Raw genomic sequence first — 25,484 nt, 5'->3', positions numbered from 1 at the left:
TAGTTTCTGCCAGAAACTAAACTAGAATTAGATTTAAGCCAACCAACTCTAGTTTGTTTCAAATTTGAACGTGTAGATTTGCAAGTTTAATAAAATACGATTCGGTGCATCTAAAACGTGTTCGGACGGAGCTGAGTGCCAAATTTCTCTAAAAAACGTGTTTCAGTGATTTAGTTTGGTCTTGTTAATTGCATGCTTTTGTGCGCTTTGGTTACAAAATGCATGCTCAGATCACGTGCCTAGAAGTGCCGTTGGACAAACTAGCGATTTTGAGAAAACTGTGAATTAGATTAGAATTAGAATTAGAGCTTACTCGATAATTCTAAATTAGATTAGAACTATAATTACCGCCATTTTGCTCTAATTTGCCGAATTAGACAACTAGAATTATCTAGTTGTCCAAGTCTGGTCATATGGTATTGTATTATTAGCCACATTAAACAATAACAACGGCAAAATTTTGGGAAGTCCCAAATTAGATGATCAACTTTTCGTATGAGCGCTGGGTTTGAAAATATAGAAATTGTAAACATCAGATATTTTTTTGTCTGTGCGTTGTAAATCACAACAAACCAAGTTTTATTGCTGTTGACCCAATGGATTTATTGTTGAACACGCAACACAGTTAAGTTAAAAACTCCAAATACATGAATTAAAACATGACATGATAGGCCTACATGCGCAAAAATCCAACGCTGTAAATGAAGAAAATGTTTGTGTTAAAAAATTGAAGATAAATCATATAGACAGTAGTAGTGCAATGAAAGATTTGAATGAAGCAGGATAAAAGCAAGCAGGCAAAGTGTTATACCGGGCTTTTCAAATTCCTTAACGAATACACATTTGTTCGGCTGTAATCGCGCATGATGGGACTTGCCGAGAAAAAAACATAATAATATTCACTCTGTGCTTTGTCCCAGATCACTTGGAAAACTGTAGTTAAACAATTTGTAGTCGTTCAAAAACATTTTACGCAGCGATTCCAAGTTTCGTCTAGTTACGTTTGCAAACGTCAACTTGTAGTCAGGGTCTTCGTAGCTGTTCATGTTCGGAAACGTTATGTTTCTTGGCGCACCAATAAGGTTTAATAGGTATCTGAAAAAGACATTTTTGGATGTTTTATTGACTTATTAAAACGTTTTTTAACTCAGAAAGCTCACGAGCACTAATGAAAATACTTTTTTCTGGTTATGTATATTGGGCCAAAATTTAAACGACTATGGTTTTAGCGATAACTATCAATAAGTTAATTGATGGTTTAGTATTTTTTTGTACAGTAAACTATGCCCACGACAGACCAACCGGATTAGCATGTACAAAATTATTAAGTGAAGTGTCAAAGGCGTTTTTTTTAAATGTAGTGAAACCCATTTTTTTAATAACCGTGTTCTTCTACTTTACTGAGTCAGTAAATTCTTGGGGAAGAACCTAACATTTCTATATAGTTCAACGCCAAATCCAAAGTTCAACAAATACAAACCTCGAGTCTTCTTCTATGGTCTCCAAACGACCAATTACGTCATAATTAATATGACAAGGCTGACAGAGTTGTATAAATGTGCTCCAATGTCGCTCAAATTGCGTTTGCCTGCGCCCCGGATAGGTGACGTGTTCAATAAACTGGTCAAAGGTGACGTTGTAGGGGACCAGAGACCGTTTATCCCACGAAGTGTTTATTCGACCGTTGGCATCTAAATAAGCAGCAGCAGTGCTGAGTAGTTGCCTATAATGTTTCAGTAAACCACAAAACAACTTTCTATACAGAGGTTTCCAACTTTGGATTCGCAAACCCCAAGAGGCAGGTTTAACGGGTAAACAAATAATAAATAAATAAAAGCATTTGAAGTTAAAAAAATAATTAAAAACATAACTGTGAATGCACAGTTGACTTATTATACAACTAAAACAAATTTCATTTTGAAGTATCTTGTCCTTAATTGTCAGGGACACCTATTCGTTTTGCACAAAAAATACAACATGAATTACATACTTCTGCCACGAATCTTTCGTTTGTAAGCGGATACTAATCGATCGTACGGCTCTCGCACAATAATGGACCTTAAGAAGCCAGTGGTATTTTTAGCTGTCTGGAAATACTGCTCGGTTCTGCGTTCGATTCCATGGGGATCGTTAGTCTAAAAAATGCATCAGTAAAGAAACAAGTTTATTTGTGCAAACATTAAAACGTAGGTAGGATAATTTGGTCCACCGATTAATCCAAGGGCATTTTTAAGAGAAATTTAAGAACTCTTAGGCTTTCTTGGCCGTGTGTCTTTACATATGCTATTAAACCCTTTTAAATGGTTGCCTATGAATGTTGTCAGGGTTAACAAAATTTACCGTTTTCACTTTGTCGAGAATCTGTGTAAGTACCACATCCATACTGGTCGAGCCAGCTTTGGGTACTCTGCAGTGCAGTAGTTTATATTCTTTGATAACCATCAGCAGTTGCTGTTGAAAAGATGACTTGTGTAAGCCTGCACGGAACGAAAATTAGCACCATACAATATGGATTAAGTCTACAAAATTCGTACATACGGCCAATATGTTTACTTTGCATCCAGTTAAAAAAAATCATAAATGACCTGAAAACATCTTCGCCAAACCAACACCACTAGCAGTAAGCTTATCTTTGCATAAGGGGAAATTATTTTGATGCATATATCGCTTGTTTTCTGTGACAAGGTTTGATAGTCATTTTTGTCACAAAAGGAATCATTTATACCAGCGGTTCTCAAACTGGGGTCCGCGGTCCTTAGGGGTCCGTGAGGCAACTTTGGGGGACCGCGAAAAGGTTAAAGTAATTCTATAATCTTATTTGGCAAAAGGTTAAATCAAAGTAGAATTGAGAATCGATTGTCTCCATTACTATAAACAACAGCCTTTATTGCGTAGCAACTAACAAAAATGCAATTGTTCGCGCACAATCGTAATGTTTTTTTGTCTTGTCTGTGATGTCAGATGCTGTTTTTGGATCATTGTTATGCGCAGTTTTGCACAACTAGCTAAAATCCTGCAATCAACTTTCGTTTTTCTGAAATACACATTCAGATTCAAGGACCGCGAGCCCTCGAAATCATGGCAAAGGGACCGTTTTGAAAAAATAAGGATAGAGTTTGAGAACCACTGATTTATGCAGATAAAGTTATGGTTTTTTGTTCAAGTAAAACAGTTACACAAAGCGGGGAAATCAATTTATTGATTCAGCATTTTTAGCACTTACCAAGCTGTTTGCAGGTCTTCTGTAGCAGATCTTTCCTCTGCTTCATTAGCAGTGACATACGTATCATAAACTCCTTCTCTGATTCATACATGTGCGTAACCTAACAAAAGAAATAATAGTCGGAAACTCCTCCAATGGTTTACCAAAAGTGCATGCGGTATTTACCGTGCAATATACAAGTTTTAGAAATACAATGGTTGTATATAGGGTTGCTTGGGAACTTTACCAAACTTTAAGATGAACCCAATCTCACAGCACCTTAGATTTTTCACAATGTGTAGATCAGCGTAATTTGTTAAAATGTCTCTTGTAGACCGATTGCACACCTGAGTTGTAGCCGGTGCGAGCCCCAAAAATGAAAATAAATCGGGTGATAAAACGTTACCAGTTTTTTTTTTCAAAAACAAAACCGAAAATTGGTAAAATTGCGCATCAAATGAGGCCGAGGGTAAAGGCCCAATTCAAGCACATTTTACTCAAAATCAACCCGGAAGTCAACCCGAAAAACCGACATCACATTTGCAAATGTGTGTGTACTGTCAGTTGACTTAAATTTCATTTGCCGAAATAAATATAAATATAAAAACATGCGCATACAAGTTTGGATTCGTCCTTTCGAGGGCTGCTGTGCAATCGTTCGTCGACAATCCTTGTAGATTTCACAGTTTTATGATTCGGCGAAATAGAATCAAATATCTTCGAAAATCTGTGCAGAGCCAGCACGGTGACAAGCGAACAGCACAGGAGAATACGTATTCGCCTGTTTTGATGCATTGCATAAGGAGAACACTTCTTACGATACATAAGTCCTAAACAAAAATTTGCAAACATATATAAACCCTAGCAAATAGATTTTGGGAATCAGTCTATTCTGTTATCATTGTAACGATTTTTACCATTCATATCAAATGACAAGGTTGGAAACGTTAGGCTAAAATCAGTTAACGTTCGTTCAAAAAAACAAACAAATTGATTTCGCTTTGCATCTGCATCTGCAAACCAAGTTTTCCAAACTTGTTTTCAAGCATATGAACAAATTATAAGTTTATTTCTTTTTTAAATTAAAGAATAAATTATTTAAACCAACACCGCAAGAAGATAATCAAAATTCACTTTAATTTTTTGCATGAAATTATGAACTAATCGCGGAAGGAAAACACTTTGAAACAGGTACAAAGAATGCAAGACAGTAAAATGTCATGTCTAAATAATATGGCTTATGCGATAGTATGGCGTTACAATAAAATGCAGCAGCGCCTCAAGGGTTTGTGGGTTACATTACACAAGACTCAAGATCTTATCATTTTCTGAAACTTTTCAAACAGTTTTGGGCTTGCTAAGACATTCACAGTCCAGTGGTTTGAGTTCAAACGGGTTTTTAAAAAGAAAATCAAAATCCTGTATTTGTTAGCCTGCTTCGTATCGTACAGTATTAGATTTATAACATATTCCAGTCAAACTTTATACTAGGGCTTTTTGTTTTCTTTTGCACTTTTATTATCTTTTTTAGAATTTCAATGAATATTCACGATGCAAATCTATCGCTGTTTTCCTAATTCAGTTTTGCAACGACTTCGTGGAAATATAGTATTAGAAAATCCTATGTAATCCTTTCAGGTGCAAATTTAGCTACATACTAAATTGTCGGAGCTAACAATACAATAGGTTTGTGCAGCGAATAAAATGTTGTATTTTAATACAGTTTTGTTCACTGTTTTATGAGTTAGAACAAACCAATACAATAGTAAAACAACACAGAACTAGTACAACTTTATACCCAAAGAATATTTACTTCAACAGCGTTATCTGCGTTTTTGAAATCAAATTAACTTTTTTGTTTCTAACTGTTGCTCAATACGCACGACTATGTATTGCAATAGGCGTCGAGTTTTACAAAAATGCAACGTGGCGAAACTAAATTTATTGAGACGTCACTAATGCATTCAACACCAACAATCGCTCAATTCAAACCTAAGAACAAAAGACAAACTGCCTATCTGAAATATACAGTCGTCATACGTTACATATCCCATTTCGGAACACATTGTTGTTAGCATCGCTGCTGCTTCGTGTCTCATTCGCATTGTATGCAACAATGAGCAATCATTCATTGTTCAACAATTGAATATCCGCTATCACAATCAGTGGCGTATCTAGGATCGTTTTTAGACTGTATAGACCTCTCTGTTAGCACCTGTTGTGTCTACTAAACTCACAATATCAACTAAATGCTGGTTAGCATAATCGCTTCAATCCAATCGCTTCCTGTCATCAATAACTGGTGTATCAATGGCATGTCCAATATCTGCTGAACAGGCGTTTTCGTCCACCAGGTTGCATATTTAACAAATATGTCGTTCAACTGATGGTGTAATGTTAAGCAAAAATACTATAAGCTTAGTTGTATTTGTCCATAACTTGTATTTTTGGCTGACGTTTCGCCCACCAGACAGATCGGTAGGGCTTCATCAGAGCAATGAATGAAGATTGCGAGCAACAAGCGAAAAGGCGCCAGAACAGCGGGATACGATGAAAAATAATTACATTATAACAAAGGCCCTCCGAAAAGCGTAGCGCCTGTTGCAAACCCCCTGGTCTAAGGTTTCTTCAGTACCATATCTTGTGAATGGAAACGCTCGTCTGAATTGATCCCTACCGCGAGGTCTAGTCGTTTCAGAGTTGTACGAGCGTAAATGGGCCTAAATTGGAGCCCGAACCCGAAAGTACATACCCGAATCATTTTTAGAAAGCCCGTTTAGTATAGGCCTACCATATTTCCATCCCCCAAAAGGAGGACACATTGTTGAAAAGAACATAAAAAAATAATTTAGGGCCCCCCCAAAAATAAAAGCTTCACAAATTAAACAATATACAAGTGTTTGGATAAAGTTTAACATTTATCGCATCACAACATTAAGTAAGCTTGTATTTTTAAAAAAGAAAACCTGTATTCTTTAAAAAATAAGCTGAAGATCTATATTTGGCTGTTTTCAAAGGCATAATTGTCACATACGTATTTGATAAATCAGAAATTCCTTAAAAAGGGAGACATTTGGGCACTTTTTCTTGTTCGCGGAGGACAACTTGGTTTTTGTTAAAAAGGAGGACCTGTCCTCCAAAAAGAGGACGTATGGTAGGCCTACCGTTTAGGCCCGAAAGTTTGATCAGCAGGTCCATACGTTTTAGGAAAAGACCAAGACAACAAATACAATACCGTAGACGTAGACAATAATAGACAAATGGTCTTGAACAAGGCGTTTTAGGGCTGTTCGACATTAGGTCAGGTCCAGCAACTGGCTAATGGCATCACATGTTTTCACTAAATAGCACTAAAATTGTTTACACGTACATGAAGGCCTGTCCCGAAAATCCCAAATGGAAAAGTCAAAATGTGTGAAAAAAGTTACCAGCTATTAAATGAGAGTAAAACATAAATATGGCTAATTTAAGCAATTGGCAAGAATTTTTGTAATCAACAAATTTGCATGCTCATTTTACATAGGGTGAACATACATCATTACAAAGTTGAATTAAATTACAATTTACCAGCGCGGAAATACTCAAAAGTGGAAATAACAGAAATCACCCACACGCCTCGCAATTTCGAAAAGTTTTGTAAACAGGGACGAAAAGAACTATTAGTATATTTAACGTTGTCGTTGGTATATATTCAAATTCATATACGCGATAAACCGAAAGTTTTGAGAGTGTATTGAAATAACGAATCTATTTAAGAGACTTTCAAAAATGCTTTATAGCTTAGATATCGTAAGCGTTATGCACAGCGGGTACTGTTGATGTAAAGTAATTCACGTCGAAACGTGTATCTGACAATCATAAGTTCTCCTTCGGTCTTTGCGCTGAATACAGAGTTTATGTTTAGGTAAAATGATAGAGAAAATAAAATGGAAAACGAAACTAACAAGAGCACGTTCAACTGCTAAAACATTTTCTTCCGTCGTTTGGCGTCCTTTTCCATCTTACGTCTTTCTGCAATCCTGGCACCAAGACCCGTGAGATCAAATGACTTGAAAACAAATTTGTTGTTTCCGAAGAAAATCGATTGAGGACGGTTAAGAACTTCTTCGACATATTTTGGCCTAAAGGTCTTTAACTTCAACCGTGTGTGCGTCATGTACTTGATGACGTCAACAGACAATGTGTTCAAAGAGCTCAGGCCGTCTTCTTTTATACGATCACGTGACACACCTCCACGGTCCATTCGATGGGGGTTGATCGGGTTTCCCTTGTCAGGTTTGTGTTTAATCATTTTAAACCTGTGAATACTGCAGGTTAACACATTCCAACAGGGATGCATTTTAACGTTGAGTTTATATTGTCTGGTTTATAGACTCGGGCTTTTGTTTAAATGAAACCGGGTTGATACCAACTGGTTGCAGACCACATAACATTTCAATTTACTTTTTGTTTTCGAATCATTTTGAATTCACAAATCAATTTTTATTTAAGTTTGCAAATTAATTTTAAGTTTATTTTTTTATTTTAATGTCATGTTTTTAGGTGGCACTCATAGGCCACCATAGACGTACTTTTCCACTGTAAATCAAATCTGCTGGTCCAAAACGGACATTATTTTATTTTTTAAATCGGGTTTTTGGCTTATACTTTCAGGTTCGAGCCAAGTGTAGGCGTACGACATAAATCAAAAATTGCTTTGCAAAAACATTCTGAAGACTTAAATCGTGATTTATAATACCGGTAGGGTTAGGTCAATAAATCATACACTGTAAACCAAAGTGGGCTAACACAACCCAAAAAAATGGGTTGTCATCACCCAATTTAATTGGGTAAATTGGTTGAGAAACCCAACTAAAAACATTGGGCAAAGTAAACCCCAAATGTTTTTGGGTGAACTCCCAGTTTACTATTTTTTGCGTTAATTAAGGTTTTGCTTTTTTTTGGTAAAAACGTATAAACCCAAGCAAATATTTGCTCACTGAACCCACACAAACATATAAGCTGAACGACCATTTCCGTTTTATTTCACATGGTCACATCACAATTTTTTTAAATAATGAACAGAAACGAAGTGTAACCCTACATTTCCACCAAAAAAGTTAGAAAATCAAATACTGTACACGTCACAATGGGCAAAATGCATGAAAATTACTGAGATGTTTCCAAACTTAGTTTGAGTTCTTTAACAGAATGATATGGAGAGTTGTTGCCAATTTTTAGAAGATATGTTTGAAGAAAATAGAGTGCTTTCACAACATGAGGGCAATATTCGTAATTAAAGACAAAGTAACATGCAAACAAGGATAGTAGCCCTTCTACAACATTGGTGGTTTGCAGAATAACCTGGTTTTCAGCAAAAAGCAGTATCTTTTGTGGATCAGCAGCATCTCCATATATGACAAGAATTGGCTGCTGGCGATCACCAAATGCATTTTTTGTGTCTTCAAACGATGTGTTAATCTGCAACATATGAAATGTTATGCTGTGTACATACATTAAATGGTGTGAAAATGTTTACATACTGGGCATATATCCAATAGGTAACGGTCCTGGCTAAACTCTCGTTTTGTATTTCCTGTTAGTAGACAACACACCAACAGAATTCCAACAGCAAAACTCAGATCTGTTCACAAAACAAATGTATAGAAATGATCATTTGTTATGGAAAGTTCAATCACAATATATTTCCACTTACCATTAAACTTGTCCATTTCATCAGGAAGCATTTGGAGAATTCGCTTAAGATTTGCTGATTTGTAAGGTTTTTCAGATGCAAATTTAATTACTTTTGTAAATAATACATCTCCAACATTCCTTATTTCTGTCTCTGAAGGTAGAGTGGGCTGCAGTCTTTTGAAGTCACGGATCAACTAAAAAACACATTGTTAATTATGGTTTGTTTCTATTGAAAAGAAAAAAACATTTGGAATTTTAGCAAGTTAGAACTTAAGTTCAAAAAAGTTTAGCACTACCGTATGCCTGTAATCCAACAAATTCTGGCACTGTTTTATAGCATTTTAAAGAATCTAGATAACACTCACTTCATCATAAGTAAAAAGTGCAGGCCATTGTTCCATGAGCTCATTTGGTGATGGTTTAGTGTTTAGTATGTAGTTGCACCGATACAAAAATGTTGCCTCCATTTTTTCACAAATTGTTCGCTTATTGCGACAGACAGATGGTTTTTTAAATTCATCTTGTAAAATCTAACAAAAGTAAAATGTCAATTGATACAAAAATGTGATTGTTTTAATTCTGTCAGTTAACCATATTAACATCAACATTAGCAAACTGGTAGTTGACCCAAAGCTTACAACAACTGATACTGACTTCTTTGTCTTCTTTAAATTGTTCCTCATTGGATTCTGTTTCTAGAAGTCCCACTGATGATTTTCTACGCTTAACACATGTTGTGTCTGCTGTCCCAGAAATGTTGTTGTATTTTCTTTTTGAAAAACACTTGGGTGGACTAGATAACTTTCTCATCTGTTTCATTTGGGAATTTATTTTGGAACTAACTTTTCGGAGCCAGAATTTCTGTAAACAATGGTGGAAGTTACATAAAAATAAAATTAGTGACAATCACTGCTGTTGGTTTTACCTTTGCTGCATCTTCATCTAAACCAACTGTTGCTTTACCAATCTTGACAAATTCTTGAATAACCTTTCTTCTTATTTCTGCAGTTGGGTATCTGCATAATACAATACTGTTAGGCCATTTTTAGGCATGATAAATTTGGAAAACACTTAACTTGCCTTTTATATCTTTTCATTACTGTGATTAATTCTGTTGTTATTTCACTGGTACCACATTCTGTAATTTTTCCAGTTCTTAAAACTTCTTTGGCATAAAATCCGAATCGACACAATTCAATTGGAAACACTTTTGGCACTGGTTTGCACAAATTTGGTGTAAAAATATGGTGGGATGAGGATGGCACTTCATCACTACTACTGTTGGAAAACTCATCAGATGTGTTTAAAGTCAGACTGCTATCTTCTGTGATGTCACTGTCTGTTAGTGGTACTGTGTCAGAGTCAGAATCTACTGATGTGTCCATATGCAATGCCCTTTCTATCTTTTCCCTTTCACGTTTTTCAGAAAACTTGTTAAAAATTCTCAACAGGAGCCCTCTTGGAACCTCCGCAAATGTTTGAACTAGCAAACTGAAATTAGCCACTGCTAAGGATTTTCCATCAACCAGGCTTTCTATAAAGTATTATAGTTTAAGGACCAATTACAAAGTTATTCTAACAAAAAATATTTACCTGTAAAAATGTCGCATATCTTTTGTGTCTTTTCCTCAGAAACACCTTGTAACGCTTCCTTGACAATTATGATAACATCGCTATTCGATGAATCCATTTTTAAATTGTTTTATTCTAACCTAAATTAAGCTAAAACATTCAGTACAAAAACCGACTAAACACGACAAACACCATAGTCGCTTGCAACAAACACACGTGATCCCGTTCGCGGGCTTTTGCCACCAGCCACGCCCTAAACGTGGCACTTTGTCCGAAGCTTCAGAAGACAATTTAACGGATCACCTTTTTCATGTGTTTTTTGAAACAACGTTTGATTGGATAATCCCTTAATATTCACATTTAAATTTGTGTTTATCCTTTTGGACCAAATTATTATGTCCTGCAATGAAAGCAGAGAACGTTCAGGACATTACTGACGGCTTGTTTAAAATCGTGTAGTTCGTCGTATACGCATTAACGCCGTAGCGAGTGTTTTTTTTTCGCATATTGATTGCAAATGGGTAAGCATCAGTAAGAGAACCATGCCAAAGCAGTTATCAAAGTGGCTTTTTTATAGTTTGCGGTTGCAATAATCTGTAAGCATTGAAGAGACACGCTTATAGAAAGTATTCGTTTGATAAAATATGCAAATTTACTTGCAACAACTGACTTTTTTTGAAAATAGTTTTGGCACTTTATCATTTTTACCCTAATCATTTGGGTACATTCAGTTTTGTACACTTCAAAATTTGGGTAACAATATAATTTAGGTACATTCTTGCATTACTTTATCACTTGAACCCAAATTATTTGGGTAAATGCGGTTGGGTACACATAAAAGTTTGGGTAGCAATCAAAATTTGGGCATTTATTTGACTTACTTTACAGTGTAAACCCAAAACACTTGGGTGTATTTTTGCAAACCCAACTTTTTCATACTGTCTCTACCCAATTTGGTTTGCAGTGTACCTGGCGTAAGTTGCGTTCAAACGCGAAATGTTGAATTTCATGTTTTCAATTCTAACTGCCATGTCATCGTCCTCACCACCCCATCCCTGGTAGATAATTAAGTTAATAAAATTAAGTTTGTAAACGACAAGAAGTTTATTGCGCCACGAAATTATAAACACGGCGTGTGATACGTAAAACGCATAGAATGGTGGTTTTAAACAGATAGTTCGCAAATAAGAAAAATGTATACTTTATATACATTAGGTACTTTTTATTTGATGACAATTTATGTGCATGTCTAATGTCAATGTGAGTTATGGGCCAAATCTTTTTTTGAACGATATATAGGTTTGACTGGAGGTAATGGGACTAATATCGAGTGTGGTACATTAACCCTCAACTTTATAATTGATGTATTCCGGTGCGATTTTAGAACGTTGGTTGAAAGCACTTACCACAAACTCATTGGAGTAGCCATTGACCGCCGTGAACTGTTCCTTGGTAAAAGCCAAAGCCCCGCCGACAGTCAAATGCTCATCTAACTCGTAATTAAATTTGTCGATGTAAGGGGCGAGATGATATACATGTTCACCTACAAATAATATAAAAAGTACTACTGCTCTATGAAGAATTTGGATGAAACATTTAAGGTATGGTCAGATCTAGTAGGTAAGGTACGCAGGGCGGCATAAGCAGCTTCTGCATATCTGATGGCTTTGGTATAGATTCTACCGATTGGTATAGCACAAGTTTAGCATTCTTGTTCGCCGAAACAAGAAAGAAGCCATAAACAGTCGTTGATTTACGTTTCCTGTTGTCTGTGCGGTTTTTAAAATCGATGCTATAAAAATGAATCAAGCCTAAACTCGGCCTCAAAGGACAAAATATTCTTTACCCTTGCTCCTGTACCATCGGACAGCAACAACCCGCTCGGCCGCTTCGAGGAGTCACTTAATTCATAGAACGCCTGAGTTCTAGGGACTCGTACAGTAATAATCACACCGCCTAAATCAGGCAGTTGTGCAGTTATAATTACAAGTATGAATACATATATTATTATTTAAGTTTACTGCACTAAAGTTATTGGTTTAAAACTATGATTTTACACGGTATACGAACAGCAATGCAAGGAACTGAACTTACTGCTGCAAGTATAAGGGATTCGATCGTCTTGAGCAATAATGTCGACATCGTGAAAAATAAAGCAATCAAAATTCATCAACCGGTTTGCGTAAACGAAAGCCGAGTTCATAAGTTGACCTGCAATTATACGACAAGGCTTTATTCCACAAGCAAATCTTGCGGTCTTACTTTGTGGGTTCACTCATTTGACTATAAATACTTATAGGGACTGGCAAATTCAAAAAAATGCACTGGCCTTTGTTGAAGGTCTCCTTGTCATCCTGTTCAGCGACGATTACAACGTAACAGAGCTGTTGCCTTTGCAGAAGCTGATGAATGTAGTGGAGAAAATACCTGTATGTCACCAAAGTATTTTTTACACCATATGCCGCCCTGACTGAAGCAGATAAGGAAAATTACTTGCCATATATATTATAAATCCTACTACTGTCAACCCTATCTTAACGTAACATGACATTTGACCCATTATAGCACACGAATCAATCTAAAACGAAACTAAAACTTTGACCCGGTTAGAAGTAAAATTGAGCTGTTGTTAACATGTGTCATTTAAAATATATGTAGACATTCAAAAGTAGGCGGATTTCAATTAAATTCACTAAACTATCCGTAATGAATTATCGACGGGAGCCTAAAGGTATATCAATTTAGTACAAGACAAAACCCAAACTAAGCACAGAAACCGTTTATTCGTATATCCTGAATAAAATTAAGTTAATATTGATTCAACATGTTAAACGGGTCTGGGTGTACACTTCAACGATTAAGTGATTTTTTTACAGCAGAACGAGAATTTAATTCGACTTATACCTCAAATGCATTTCTCGATCTCGGATTGGAACGATAACGGCAATAGAAGTCCTACATACGCAGTCACGTGGACCAGCATAAGAACCACCGAGTTCTAAGTCTTTGTAATGGACCGCTACTTCTTCCAACGTTGGTGGCCAGTTCTGCAGCGGTTGTTTACTTGTATTGGTCACCCTCACAATGTAATCCAAATCGGCTGTCACAAAATAGACAAGCTGTTAAATAAAGGTTTTTGTACCTAAGTAGTAAAAAAAGTTCTAAATTGGTTTAAATTTCAGGGGTTCTCAAACTTTTTAATTTTTGTCATAACGGTCCCTTTGTAAGCACTCGCGGTCCAAGCTAAATCTTATATTACATAATATTGTAGAAATACAAACTTCCGCGGTCCCTCCGAAAAAGCGTGGCGGACTCCGAAGGGACAGCGGACCCCAGCTTAAGAACCGCTGATTTGGTTTTGACAAGGTTGCAAACGCACGTTATAATAGCATCATACTCTTGATAAGGTCGCTAACAAACGAATGCATAAGTTTTTTCAATATTTTTGTGCGAATAGCTTGTTAAAACAACGAGGTGGGTAATATCATCTTCAAATGCGACAGAGGGGCAGATGGAATGAAACAATATCAGAACTTGTGTTGGGTTGTGAAACTTGTGAAACAATCAATTCATTTTTGGGTGTTAGTCATCACAAATACCGAACGACAAAAATTGCGAGAAAAATTCTTGGTGTTGAAACGCACGATGGTATAGCAAATATTTAGTTAAGGCTTTGCCCATTGTGACGATCATGTGAAATTCGGGTTCTCTGAACACACAGCCGCCTTGAGAAAGTGTGAGAGATTGTTTTAGACCCACTCCGGTATTTATTAAAGTGCATTTCACTTGTCAAAAACTACTCTTCAAGTTTATACATCAATGTCTAATACAAATTAAAAAAATACAAACTCTGTCGTGGCTTGGCGAAGTTAAAGTGTCTTTATAAAATCAAAAAGTCAAAGTTTGTGACAAAAGATAAAAAAATCTCGTTTGGAAACATTCTTATAGCTTTAACTGTATAGTTCTTACAGTACATAGCAGATGTCCTACTGTCTGGTCATTTACATCTTGCAAGCTTACTTTAAACTTACGGTTTATCAGGATTGAAATTGGACCTTTTAGAAGCGGCGAAATGCTGGGACACATTTCTTGTTTCTTCTTTACATCTATCTTTTCCATTTTTTTAACATTTTCAGAAGGCGTTCCTTTGACTTTGTCACGCTTCGTAGCCACACCAAGGCATTCTATTACAATATCTTCCAACGGTGCCACATCGACAAACCCTTGCTTGTGACTGACTTGCACTAAATCCTTTATGTTACGGGTCAAACACTCATTTTCATAGTCTTTCGGAAGTGTTGAATGCTTTACTATATGGTATGTCAGAAAATATGGTAAAAATACCATCCAAAGGCCTATTATTAGGAACGTGTACAGCCATGTCCGCTTTCGAAGCAGTTTTCCCATTTAGGAAACACAAAGATTTATTGTAGAAGCCAAAACTGCCCAAGTAAATACTTTTCCTATTAATCTGCAAGCACAGAAAATAATCAAGGAATTTGTCTACTAGTGTTGTTTTTATCATAACTTTTAGCTATAACTTTAATAGTTTTTCGCCTGACAAGATTAAACCAATCAAAAAAAAAATTAAAAAAAAAAAAATCTACCATTCCGTATGAATACTTTCGTTGAAACTCGCATTTTTTTGTGCTGTAGCATACCTTGTGATTAGAGACGCTCATGCATTTAAACCAGTGTTGCTCAACCTATTTTCTGGTACCGCCTCTTTTAGGTCTACGTAATATATAAATGTCCCGCAAAATAACAAAAATTTAAAAATAATTTTAAATTATTTACAATATCTATGTGATAATTCGCTTTAAGTAAAAAAGGCTAGTTAATACAACATGATACCACTGACTGCAGACAGTACACATGGTCGATCACGCTCAGTGTATATTGTATAGTGACGGTCACGCACCGCTTTCATTCACATAACGTGTTTTACTGATTTTAATGCCCCCTTTTCAGATCCCAGGGCCGCATCAAAGTTGTAGAGGTACCTTCTGCGTAACATGTGAAGCAAGCTAGGTAAAACCAACGTTTTTCAAATAACAACATCACTAATTGAAAACACATTCGGGTGCGCATGTTCCCACTATTTGACGTTTTTGAAAACAGTCACTATTTGTCTTGGAGACCCTATTTCCGTACGTGAGTAGTGGACAAATCACACTTTGTGACTTGCCCGTTAAATTATTGTGTAATAAGCAAGTAATTAATTCGTAGTAGGGTTTCGCGTTTTCAAGTCTAACGCTCGGCTAAGTTAATGCGACCAAGCGCCGATGTACCGAGCACTTGGGTTCTGACTCGGTTCGGCCAAGCACAAATCTATTGCTACCAGTCAATTTTTTTTAAGGCGCAGACAAGCCCCGATAAATGAGGCATTGCTAAATTGCGCAAAATGCATTGTGACATCATCATTGAAATCACGAAGCAAAATAAAGTACCAATACAGTAAATACAGATTATATTACTTTTACCAGTAGCTGGATGACAAAAATGACTCATTAGTTTTATTTCGTTTTCACTGCTCTACCTTCTCCCAGAGAACTACTGATCTAAATTGACCCACGCCACGAGATCCAGACTATTACTGTGTACACAGACAGAACAATTGAAAGTAATGTTCGCTCGTTGGGTGGAATCAAATACATGTCAATAGCACGAATCAGATTAAACGTTTACCAATCAATCAATCATATAATTTTATTTTGTTTTCGTATTCGTAATAATTCACAGTAAACAGAACAAGTCAAAGCGTTGCAAACAAAAAAGGACCGAATGAATTAGTTACCACTTTGGAAAACCGTTCTTGGGTCGAGAGCCATATTAAGTCTCTTGAATCCTTGGGCACAAATATACTCTAGGTATATGACTAGCAGTCACAAGATTGAGAGGTGTAACTTTTGTTATTAAATGTCACAACCAGGGAGTCGAACCGGTTTGAGCGGTTAATTTCATTAAACCCGAACCGAACCCGAACCGCTAATTACGATTTTCTAGAAACCCGAACCGGATCTGAACCTCATATTTTGTTTGGCGTTGGACCCGAACCGGAACCGAACCAGTAAAAAATGCTGTCTGTTTTATATTTTGCGAATTTGCTTTTAATAAGATAGTGCAGAAAACGCAAGACTGCTTGCACAGGTGCGCTTAACTTATTGTATTGTTACATAGACTGTACGTAGTCATATGTAACAATGCAATAATAATTAGGTTAAAAAAAGCTGACATTTCATTAATACTATAGATACAATGCGTATATTCATGGAATTTTAAAATGTTTCGCGACCCAGACCGGAAGGTCTCGCGACCCACATTTGGGTCGCGACCCACTATTTGCGGACCCCTGACATAGAGGACCAAAACGATCTTGTTTTGGAAAAAGTACAGCATACATTTAGTGGAGCCAAAGCATATGTGGCCTATATATCTCTCAACTTCCAAAACTCAGTGCTGATTAAGTTCAGAACTAGGGTTTCTCAAATTTGCCACGTTGACCTATCCCGGGATTCCGGGACAAAAACAACCCAATTCTGGAATTTTATTCAATTTTTGTTAAATTTGTAACATTTGTTTGTTTGTTTGTTTCATTTTTATTGGGTCGGCAAAGCGTTAATGCATTATGTTCACGAGTCTGCCGTCAAGCTGCCTGTTATAATTGAATCGTTTTTTGTTAAATCTTTTTTTAAATTAAAACATTTTTTAAAATTGAAATCAGTTTTCGATTCAGGCGGCTGGTGAGTTCAATTTATTTCAACTCATCAGGTTCCACTGGGTTGGGGCAAAGCCGCTCAAGTTCGTTACTTAGGGAAACAAGCTACCGAGATAGGTGTAGAACCCACTCGGCCGTCTCGGCATTTTACAGATTGCCAGATTTTTACCAACTGGAGAGCTATAATGAGAGTTCCAACACTGTTGTATTGTTTGCAACAACAGAACTATTTATCAATCCTGTTCGAAATCTTACAAGAAACCTCGTGGAACCCTCAGATTCACAGAAACCCGGTGGGTGTCGCACCTCTGGTTAAAGTGCGCAACTTAAAAAAGCAATCGATTTTTGTCCCGGGATATCTCTTGCAACTTTTGTTTCAACTGACTGCTATCTTTTCATTCAAGTATCATCCTTAAACATTTGTAAAAGAGGTTAAATTCTATATGGCTGTGTATAGAAAGGCATCAGATTATTACCAAAGAAATGTAATTCCGACGTTTTTGCGTTTTACACACGAACGACAACAAAAACTGTGCATTCAGGAGCGCGTATCACCGGTGGGTTTACGCAGGCGAAGAAATTTTCACAGGGAATTTGCGCGGCACGACCAGCTGCTGTACAAAAGCCCAATTCAGAAAAGGAGCTTTGAACACTAGATGGAGCTAAAGTACAAAATTTACAAGCCAATGGTTTCTGTAGAATAGCAGCTTTGGGGAAAAGAATATTTTAGCATCAGAATTTGGTAGGCAGAAATGATTTTCGCAAAGTTACATTTTATAGATATGGATTGCTGGAAATTAGGTGAATGCTTTAAACACTTTATCGGGTTTAATTAGGTAGGCGAATTTGGCGCAAAGATATTTAAAAATTCGCATGTTTATTGTTTACACCGTTGCTTCAATGCGTTTAATACACATTTTTCCGTGTTATAATGATTTGGGCCGAAGTCGTAATAAATACGCTACAGTGCTACAGGTAGTCCGAAATAGGGTTTAGCTGTTCAAAGTCTACTGCCTGCAAAGGGTCGTATTTGAAAATCTCGAAGCACTTGGGTAATTGTAACACAGTTTGCACCAAATACGAGAAAATGTATATGTGTATAAGATGAACTACGAAGGGGGTCGAACTTGATTGAACATTCGAGATGGAAAATGGGCAAATTTTACCTTTTTGTGACTTAGCTGGAGTAATTGTCTTTGAAATTCATAACTGCCAGACGTGTATAAAATATAAACGGTTGTACAGAAAAAAATAATTTTGCTCGCGGTTTCAATACTTGTAGCGGTCACACTTGCTAATGACTAACACGTGCTGATGTTTTAATGTAATGCATGCGTCCCTGCAAATGATCAATATGAAATCCATTTTTTTGCCGGTTTAGCGTAGTAATTAGGGTGTAGGGAGTAAAAAGGGGTAAATGGGGGGTCAGGTCGGACCAATAACAGGAAAAATTCGGTGTAACTGGCGCGATACTTCAGTTCAAACACCTGTGAAAAGTGAAGGCTTGGCGACCCCGGCGGATCTTCGTAAAAAGCGCCGGGGCAATAAATAAAACTTAAAATCCACAAATGCGACTGGACGTCACTGCCACGCACTGCGCATGCGCGAACTCACAGCCATGTTGCGAAGCTATCGAAGCAGCGTACGCCGAGATTAAGGAAAAGATTGGCCTAGAAAATCCGGGGGCGCCCAGAATGTGAGAAAAAACAACAGTCGTCAAAAGCTGCCAGGTTAAGGAGAAAGAATAACATCAACAGTAGCATCAGAAACGAATTCTTTTTTTTCACTTTGGATTTCGACTTGGTCACCGACGCTGGCCTGTGTTATGACTTGGCCGAGGTTGGCCATCCCGAGCTTCTCTGGAACCTTGCCGATCACGTCTTATTCCCATTGGGCCGCCACCGCCGCCGCGTCTGGCACCACGACCATCGCCCATCATGCCTGGGCCACGTCTCTGGTCGCCACCAATCCGTCTATTGTTGTCCCTTGCGCTACGCTGCTTCTTTTCCTCTATGTTGATACGGTGCTTGTCTTTGTAATGCGTCGGCTGTAAAAAATAGCAAGTTTAAAACCTACTAATGTTCAACTGCCAATATTTTGTAATGTTACACACTTTTTTTTACCCAACCAGCTTCTAGTTTGCTGTTGTTAGTAACTTAAAGTGTAATTGCTTCTTATTTATCCATTAGAGCAGTGGTTCTCAACCTGTGGTCTGCAGACCACTAGTGGTGCCCGGAACTTTTCAGGTGGTGTGAGCAGCTTTCTGTTATACTCAATTGAAGTCAGATCAAGAACTTCAATTTATCATACCCAACTAATTGGACCTGGTTTGGGACAAACTCTGGTTTTGGACATTCCTCAGAAATTGCTAACCTTGCTCGTTTTAGAAATATTATAGTCTGATCGAGAAAAATATACTGCTTTGTGTACCTATTTAAACTGGCGAAAGCGAAACAAAACGTTACCAGGTGGTACGCTATCCTATAAAAGGTTGAGAACCACTTAACACAAAGAACTGCTTGATTGCAAATACGTGTTTTGGATTCTTACCATGACTTCCAGAACACGGTCAACAGCTTGACATTCCTCGAAAATGACAAAACCAAAGCTTGGATTGTTGGAGTGTGAATGGTTGATTCGAACCTCAATAACTTTTCCAAAATCTGCAGAATATTTTCACTTAAAAAACTGATACAAAATGCAATCAAAGCAGCAGTTCGTTTTACACACCTGCAAAATGGTCTTTTAAATCACTTTCAGAAATGTCATAAGGCAAATTTCCAACAAAGATTTGTTGCTGGTCAGGATATCTGATTGGCATCTGGTCGCGACCCCCGGGTGGGCCAGTGGTACCAGCTCCAATAGGCCCAGAACGTCTTGGTTGATCTGACCTGTCACCAAAACCACGATCACGATCATCATCCCGCTGGTAATTCCTCTGGTTTGGTCTTTGTGGACGTTGGGCCCTTGGCGGTGCTTCAGTTGGCTCTGTTGGTTCTGGTTGCTGAATAAATTGTAAACATTGTAATTAGATGCAGTCAGGCATAAATGACTTTCATGGCAATGCAATGAATAACCTTTAAGCACAATGCACCAGCCTACGAAGTTTTTGACCCGAAGTGCAACTATAAAATAACCGAACTTTTGAGGGTGCAGCATTAATGTTTTTCAACCCTTTGTTGAGCCACAAACACTTTAGGGACAAAAATACTCTTGTGGAACACCAAACAAACTTTCATAATGCAAAAAAGCTCATGCATTGTGTTGTACTTTACATTCATACTACTTAAGAACAATAAATAAAGCAAATATCGATGGAACATTCAAACGGGTAATAGTGGATAATTACTTTCATAAAAGAAAAGCTAATTACATCCACTGTGTTGAACCAGTGATTATAGACCGGTATTGAACACCTGGCGATCTTTCATGAAACACTAGTGTTCCACGGAGCACCGGTTAATAAACTGAACTAACTTATATATTTGTTACCTGGTCTACTCGTTGGCGAACTAACATCGAGCAGAAGTTAATGTGTTGAAAAGAAAAAGCATCCTTACCTGGTGAACTTTAACAACTGTTCCTTGCTGTGTTTTGGATTGAGCTGGTGTATTTTTTGATGCACGATCTGCCCATGACAAGATTTTAGGAGCAGTTGGTTTAGTTTCCACAATAGCTTCCTCTTCTTTTGGTTGCTCAACAACTTTTGGGGGTTCATCCAGTTGTAAGTCTTCTATTGCTGGGGTGGGGGTGGGCTGAAATGGTTTGGAAACAGAAATGTTTTATCAAATACATACTTTGCAGTGATTGTAAAGAAACTAGAGAAAACCTAGATTAAACAGGATTCGGTTAATCAGGATCTTCACCTAATTCTTACAAACTCTAGATATAAATGGTTAGTAATACGGTAAGAATTGAACTAATTGACATTGGTTTCAACTAATCCAGACACACTTTGTGGTCCAAATGAATTAGCAGAGGTTTACTGTAACAATTTAAACATATATTTCCAACATACATCACATAAAAACATTTTTTTCTGGAATGGTCAGTAATGTTAACAAAATGCAAAATGGAAATGGCCTAATATACCTCAACACTAACATAAAGGGTAACCCAACTGTTTACAGATGAAATATTGATTCTGAAGTCTTGTAGGCCACAACCTTTAGCAATACACTTTAATCTTAAGCTTCTAAAATTACCTCTCGTTTGATTTCCGGTGTCAAAGATCTTGTAGGAGATGGGGTCTGGTCCTCTTGAACATCAGGGATGTTAGAGACAGGTTCGTTCACAGGGCTTTCTTCAAGTCGTTGGTCCAATCCGTTAGTCATGACAGGTGGTTGCTGCAGGGTTGTAGGCTCGTCCAAGTTCTGGTTAGTGGCTGGTTGACTGGAGTACTTGTCTTGATAGGCAGGAACTTGTGTTGGAGCCTGAGACTGTTCCAGTTCCTCTTCTGATTCTATTACATTTTAAATTGAGTTATGTTTTGGGGTTATGTGAAGGATTGACAAACTGCAGACAGTGTACACTGTTTTAACCTGAAAGTGCTCATCAGTGCACGAGAGATCAGCCGTCTGAGCTAATGTAGACACACATGGCCCTCCACTATATTAAACAAATAACAAATGGACTTGCCAAAGGAAAAAGGTACGTGGCCAGAGTTCCAACAGCACTCTTAAGTCTTAAGGTTAATATAGAGTGTAAATAGTAAAAAAGACATTTTTGAACAAAACTCCCACTATTTTCAAAGAATATTTTTATTAACATATCACCCTATCAGTAAAGTTTTATATTAATATTCATTTTTTTAATACTGCACCAACACTCAAAAAATGCCCAGTTTATCGCATCTCTTACCTTGTTCACCATCAGATCTATCATTAGGAACATTGTCCATAAAAACCTCATCCTGATATCGAAAGATATCATTGTGAACATAAAACTTGTATGGGTTGTCTCCCTAAATAATAACAAAAAGCAATTAGTTAAAACTGTCTTATCATAATGCTTTTACCAAGGAATAAACATTAATGACAAACACATATATAATATGTTAGTATTGCTCTGGCTTAACTGGAAATAATAACAAATGAAATACCATGGAACAATAAAAAACATGAGATTAATTGTTCAGAATCAGTTGGATCAAGCTATTGGGTTTTGAATAATTATGCTCTTACAAAACTATAACATTAAACCTTATCACAAACCATTGCATCCTAATGCAAGCATTTGATATAAAGTGGCAAATTGGCAGTGCTAGGCACAGCTGCTAACTAGAGCATTTCATTAAACCAAAAGTGCCATGCATTAGACATATATATGTTACATTTCTCAATAAAGTCTGAATTGAAAATTTTGTGGATTACAATAATTTCTGTCTTGTGATCACCTGAGGTGCCAACACAAAGGTTTGCATAAAGCGTCTAAGAGGCATTCCTTCATTGGAGAGTTCACCAGTGACCTGCACCACAACTCCACTGCCAATTGTTGAATGGGCATCAACCTGGCGAATCTTGGTTCGACAATCATGAAACTTCAAGGAGTTGATTTTCAAGTGAATCTCCTGCAGGCATAAACCATAATTAACAAAACCACCTTCACAATAGGTCTCATCCATAAAAAAGTTTAAAAGACATGATGTTTTTCAAAAACTGTTATCTCCAGACATAACGTTCATTATAGTCTTCCTTCACCACCAGTCTGCAGAGTATGGCAGCTGCACGCGCAATTTAGTTTTGAAAAAAAAAATTTGCACGCCTAATTTTCGGCGTTGCACGCGGAAATTTTGCATTAAAGGCTTTAATTATCATATCTTAAACTATATAGCTTGCTTTGCGCCTGCTGAAATTGGTCTTGCATGCGCGCACGCAGGACATATAGGTCCTACACGAGCGAGATCTCGTCGGGAACTGCCATGTTCTGCAGACTGGGTCCACCACACAATAAGCTGGGGTTAAAAGTAAGAGTATTTCAGACAAAATATGTCATATTATTAACAGTTTCAGTTCGTTTTGGTGGTACATACATTTTGGCCAATAACAGGCTGCTCAGGTTCACCATTGCAGTACCTTCCTCCATGCACATAGGATGAATTAATGCTGTAGAATCTGTGAAATATGCTGAAGTTATAACTTGGAGTGAACATTGATGTATTTTATAGAGATGAGAATATTTATTTTATTCATAAACATTACTGCCAAGGTAGTGGTGTATATAGAATACATCGTGTAGACGTTTCGACAATATCTGTTGTCATCATCAGTACATGTTTTCAATCAAGCTGTGGAACACGGTATATAAAGCACTAAGGAAAAAAAGTGCTTTATATACCATGTTCCACAGCTTGATTGAAAACATGTACTGATGATGACAACAGATATTGTCGAAACGTCTACACGATGTATTCTATATACACCACTACCTTGGCAGTAATGTTTATGATTAAACTACTTTTCAAGTCCGTGCATAGTGTTCCTAAGAATATTTATTGTTTTAAACAAATTAAATCTTTTGGTTAGTCAATTATTTAGTCCTAAGCATTGCTGTTTGTAGGAAATACAAGTTAAAGCCAATGCGTACATAGATTTAAAAGAACATTTTTTGCATACATTTGAAACTGGCTTGTGATTTCTTAAAAGCTGGGCAATTAATTATAACCTTATTTTGTGCATTAAGTATGTTAAGCTTATTTTGCTAGTAATGTTAAAGAAACTGTATCAAACAAGTACAGGCTAACAGCAACTTGGTAAATGGTAGTTATTGCGAATTACTATTGTGTGATTATTTTAAACGCAGTAATTTTGAAGAGTGTTTATATTGCAGATTTACCTGTGAAGCAGTTCTGGAGCTTTATTTAACAATGTGTAATACTGGCGCACGAACTCGCGCCCGACTTGGATGGGGCTTGGTTTTTCCATCATTACCATTGCTTAGTAACAACTAAAATGAAAGCCTGTGTGCTAAACATGGGCACAGAATTAAATGTTATACATATATTTAACAAAGATCAACGTTGGTATGACATGCACGAAATTATTTACCTAAGCAGCAAACATTTGTACTCTTATACAAAACACTGAACAGTCTAAGAAAGGGCTAAGACAAAGCCTAAAACAAAATGAATAGCTGTTTACAATGCACACAATAATTTATTATTCAACGGTTAATAATAGTTAACAAATCTCGGTCGGCAGTTGAAAAAAGTTAAAAATTTTAGCACGTGGTTCAAGTCCACAAAAATTTAATGTTAGTTTCCAAATAACGCCGACAAGAAACTTTCCGACATATTGTAAACAAGTATTGCATTAAACAAAACGTTTTAAAATCACTTTTTAGGGCATAAATTTGCATAAAACGCTAACGAGAATTCGTATCCCGCACGTTTTTCACTCGACCGATACCAAAAAACAGTTCCCGTCGAAAGTTCTCGCTTTTGTCTCAACGCTCGAACGTGAAATCACTCAAGCAAATCGAGCAGCGTTGCCCCTGCGTAAAGCTGTGATGTTACCCAAATTTAGTCTCGCACAGCCAGCTGCAAAATGAACATGTTCTTCTGTTCAGGAATGTTGTCTGCTGGATTAAAGGCTATCGCAAGTAGTTGGTCTGGTTGGCATTTGGAAAGATTTATTGTAGCTTTGTCTTACAATGTATAATTTTGTTGTGCTTTCCTTCAGGCTACCCATGTCTTAAATAAACTCCTCGGTTAAGAAGTTGTGATCATTCTGTTTTCTGTCACCTTTCCGTTTTTCTTTTGTGGAAAATCAAAAACACCAAGATGTCGCACAATCATATCACGACAAAGTCATTTATCGAAATGAATATGCCTTTTGGACGTACTTTTTTGCCAGGGTAAGAATTGGTTGTTTTTAATGGCGATAACTTTGCAATGTTTTGTATTTTTTATAGTGAGGTTTTTCAAAAGTAGGCCTACAATGATTTGTGGTATTCGGTTTTGCAACAAGTTGTTTCTTGTATAAGCTATTGCTGCCAGGCATAGCATCAAGTTTAAAGAGCTCTTCTGGCAAATGTGATTTTATTCCGACGTTTCGACGTCCTATACAGGTCGTCTTCATCAGTTGTTTCTTGAATATACATACCTAAATTCCCATATGTAAAAAAAAACTATTATCACGGAAACGCCAAAAGGTCGAGGAAATGGTCGGATTTGCTTAAAACACTTATGACTTCAGAGTTCTGAGCACCTTTGATGTCCTGTGATTGTTTTGTGACTGGCTTGGATGGCGAGCAAAACGAGTTTGAAGGTTTAAACTGCTGTTGAACTGTTGCAACATTTTCGGTTATAGAAGACGA

The 25,484-nt window shown here is 37.0% G+C and overlaps 4 protein-coding genes across 5 annotated transcripts; all 4 read right to left on the bottom strand.

The window, feature by feature from the left end:
* Positions 1 to 497: 497 nt before the first annotated feature.
* LOC145218587 (carbohydrate sulfotransferase 11-like) lies at positions 498 to 4,131 on the bottom strand. Of its 2 annotated transcripts, none has more exons than XM_080085994.1 (6): positions 3,821 to 4,131; positions 3,224 to 3,323; positions 2,341 to 2,477; positions 1,991 to 2,135; positions 1,481 to 1,691; positions 498 to 1,095 (listed from the first exon to the last, which is right to left on the bottom strand). In XM_080085994.1, the coding sequence occupies exons 1-6, from the start codon at positions 4,052 to 4,054 to the stop codon at positions 900 to 902; spliced, it is 1,023 nt and encodes a 340-aa protein (XP_079942120.1). In that variant the 5' UTR covers positions 4,055 to 4,131; the 3' UTR covers positions 498 to 899. The 2 variants fall into 2 exon arrangements, with proteins under 2 accessions (XP_079942120.1, XP_079942121.1); XM_080085995.1 differs by lacking the exon at positions 3,821 to 4,131 and adding an exon at positions 3,389 to 3,798.
* A 102-nt stretch (positions 4,132 to 4,233) lies between these two features.
* On the bottom strand, positions 4,234 to 14,569 carry LOC145219868 (beta-1,4-N-acetylgalactosaminyltransferase bre-4-like). The gene is made up of 7 exons (XM_080087176.1): positions 14,482 to 14,569; positions 13,355 to 13,550; positions 12,780 to 12,877; positions 12,545 to 12,661; positions 11,857 to 11,993; positions 11,420 to 11,505; positions 4,234 to 7,500 (listed from the first exon to the last, which is right to left on the bottom strand). The coding sequence occupies exons 1-7, from the start codon at positions 14,567 to 14,569 to the stop codon at positions 7,164 to 7,166; spliced, it is 1,059 nt and encodes a 352-aa protein (XP_079943302.1). The 3' UTR covers positions 4,234 to 7,163.
* LOC145218586 (uncharacterized) lies at positions 8,200 to 10,703 on the bottom strand. Its single transcript, XM_080085993.1, has 8 exons — positions 10,472 to 10,703; positions 9,959 to 10,412; positions 9,804 to 9,894; positions 9,533 to 9,739; positions 9,244 to 9,408; positions 8,898 to 9,072; positions 8,725 to 8,825; positions 8,200 to 8,662 (listed from the first exon to the last, which is right to left on the bottom strand). The coding sequence occupies exons 1-8, from the start codon at positions 10,566 to 10,568 to the stop codon at positions 8,351 to 8,353; spliced, it is 1,602 nt and encodes a 533-aa protein (XP_079942119.1). The 5' UTR covers positions 10,569 to 10,703; the 3' UTR covers positions 8,200 to 8,350.
* A 3,068-nt stretch (positions 14,570 to 17,637) lies between the features above and the next one.
* On the bottom strand, positions 17,638 to 24,276 carry LOC145220028 (ras GTPase-activating protein-binding protein 1-like). Its single transcript, XM_080087312.1, has 10 exons — positions 24,215 to 24,276; positions 24,003 to 24,133; positions 23,200 to 23,281; positions 22,564 to 22,737; positions 22,029 to 22,131; positions 21,374 to 21,630; positions 20,729 to 20,923; positions 19,899 to 20,172; positions 19,719 to 19,831; positions 17,638 to 19,215 (listed from the first exon to the last, which is right to left on the bottom strand). Exons 2-10 carry the CDS (start codon positions 24,098 to 24,100, stop codon positions 18,973 to 18,975), a joined length of 1,539 nt encoding a protein of 512 aa, XP_079943438.1. The 5' UTR covers positions 24,101 to 24,133; positions 24,215 to 24,276; the 3' UTR covers positions 17,638 to 18,972.
* Positions 24,277 to 25,484: the final 1,208 nt, after the last annotated feature.

The sequence above is a fragment of the Phallusia mammillata genome, chromosome 3 (genome assembly GCF_965637545.1).
Source record: "Phallusia mammillata chromosome 3, kaPhaMamm4.hap1.1, whole genome shotgun sequence".
NCBI lineage: Eukaryota > Metazoa > Chordata > Ascidiacea > Phlebobranchia > Ascidiidae > Phallusia > Phallusia mammillata.
This window is presented reverse-complemented; position numbering and strand designations above follow the sequence as displayed.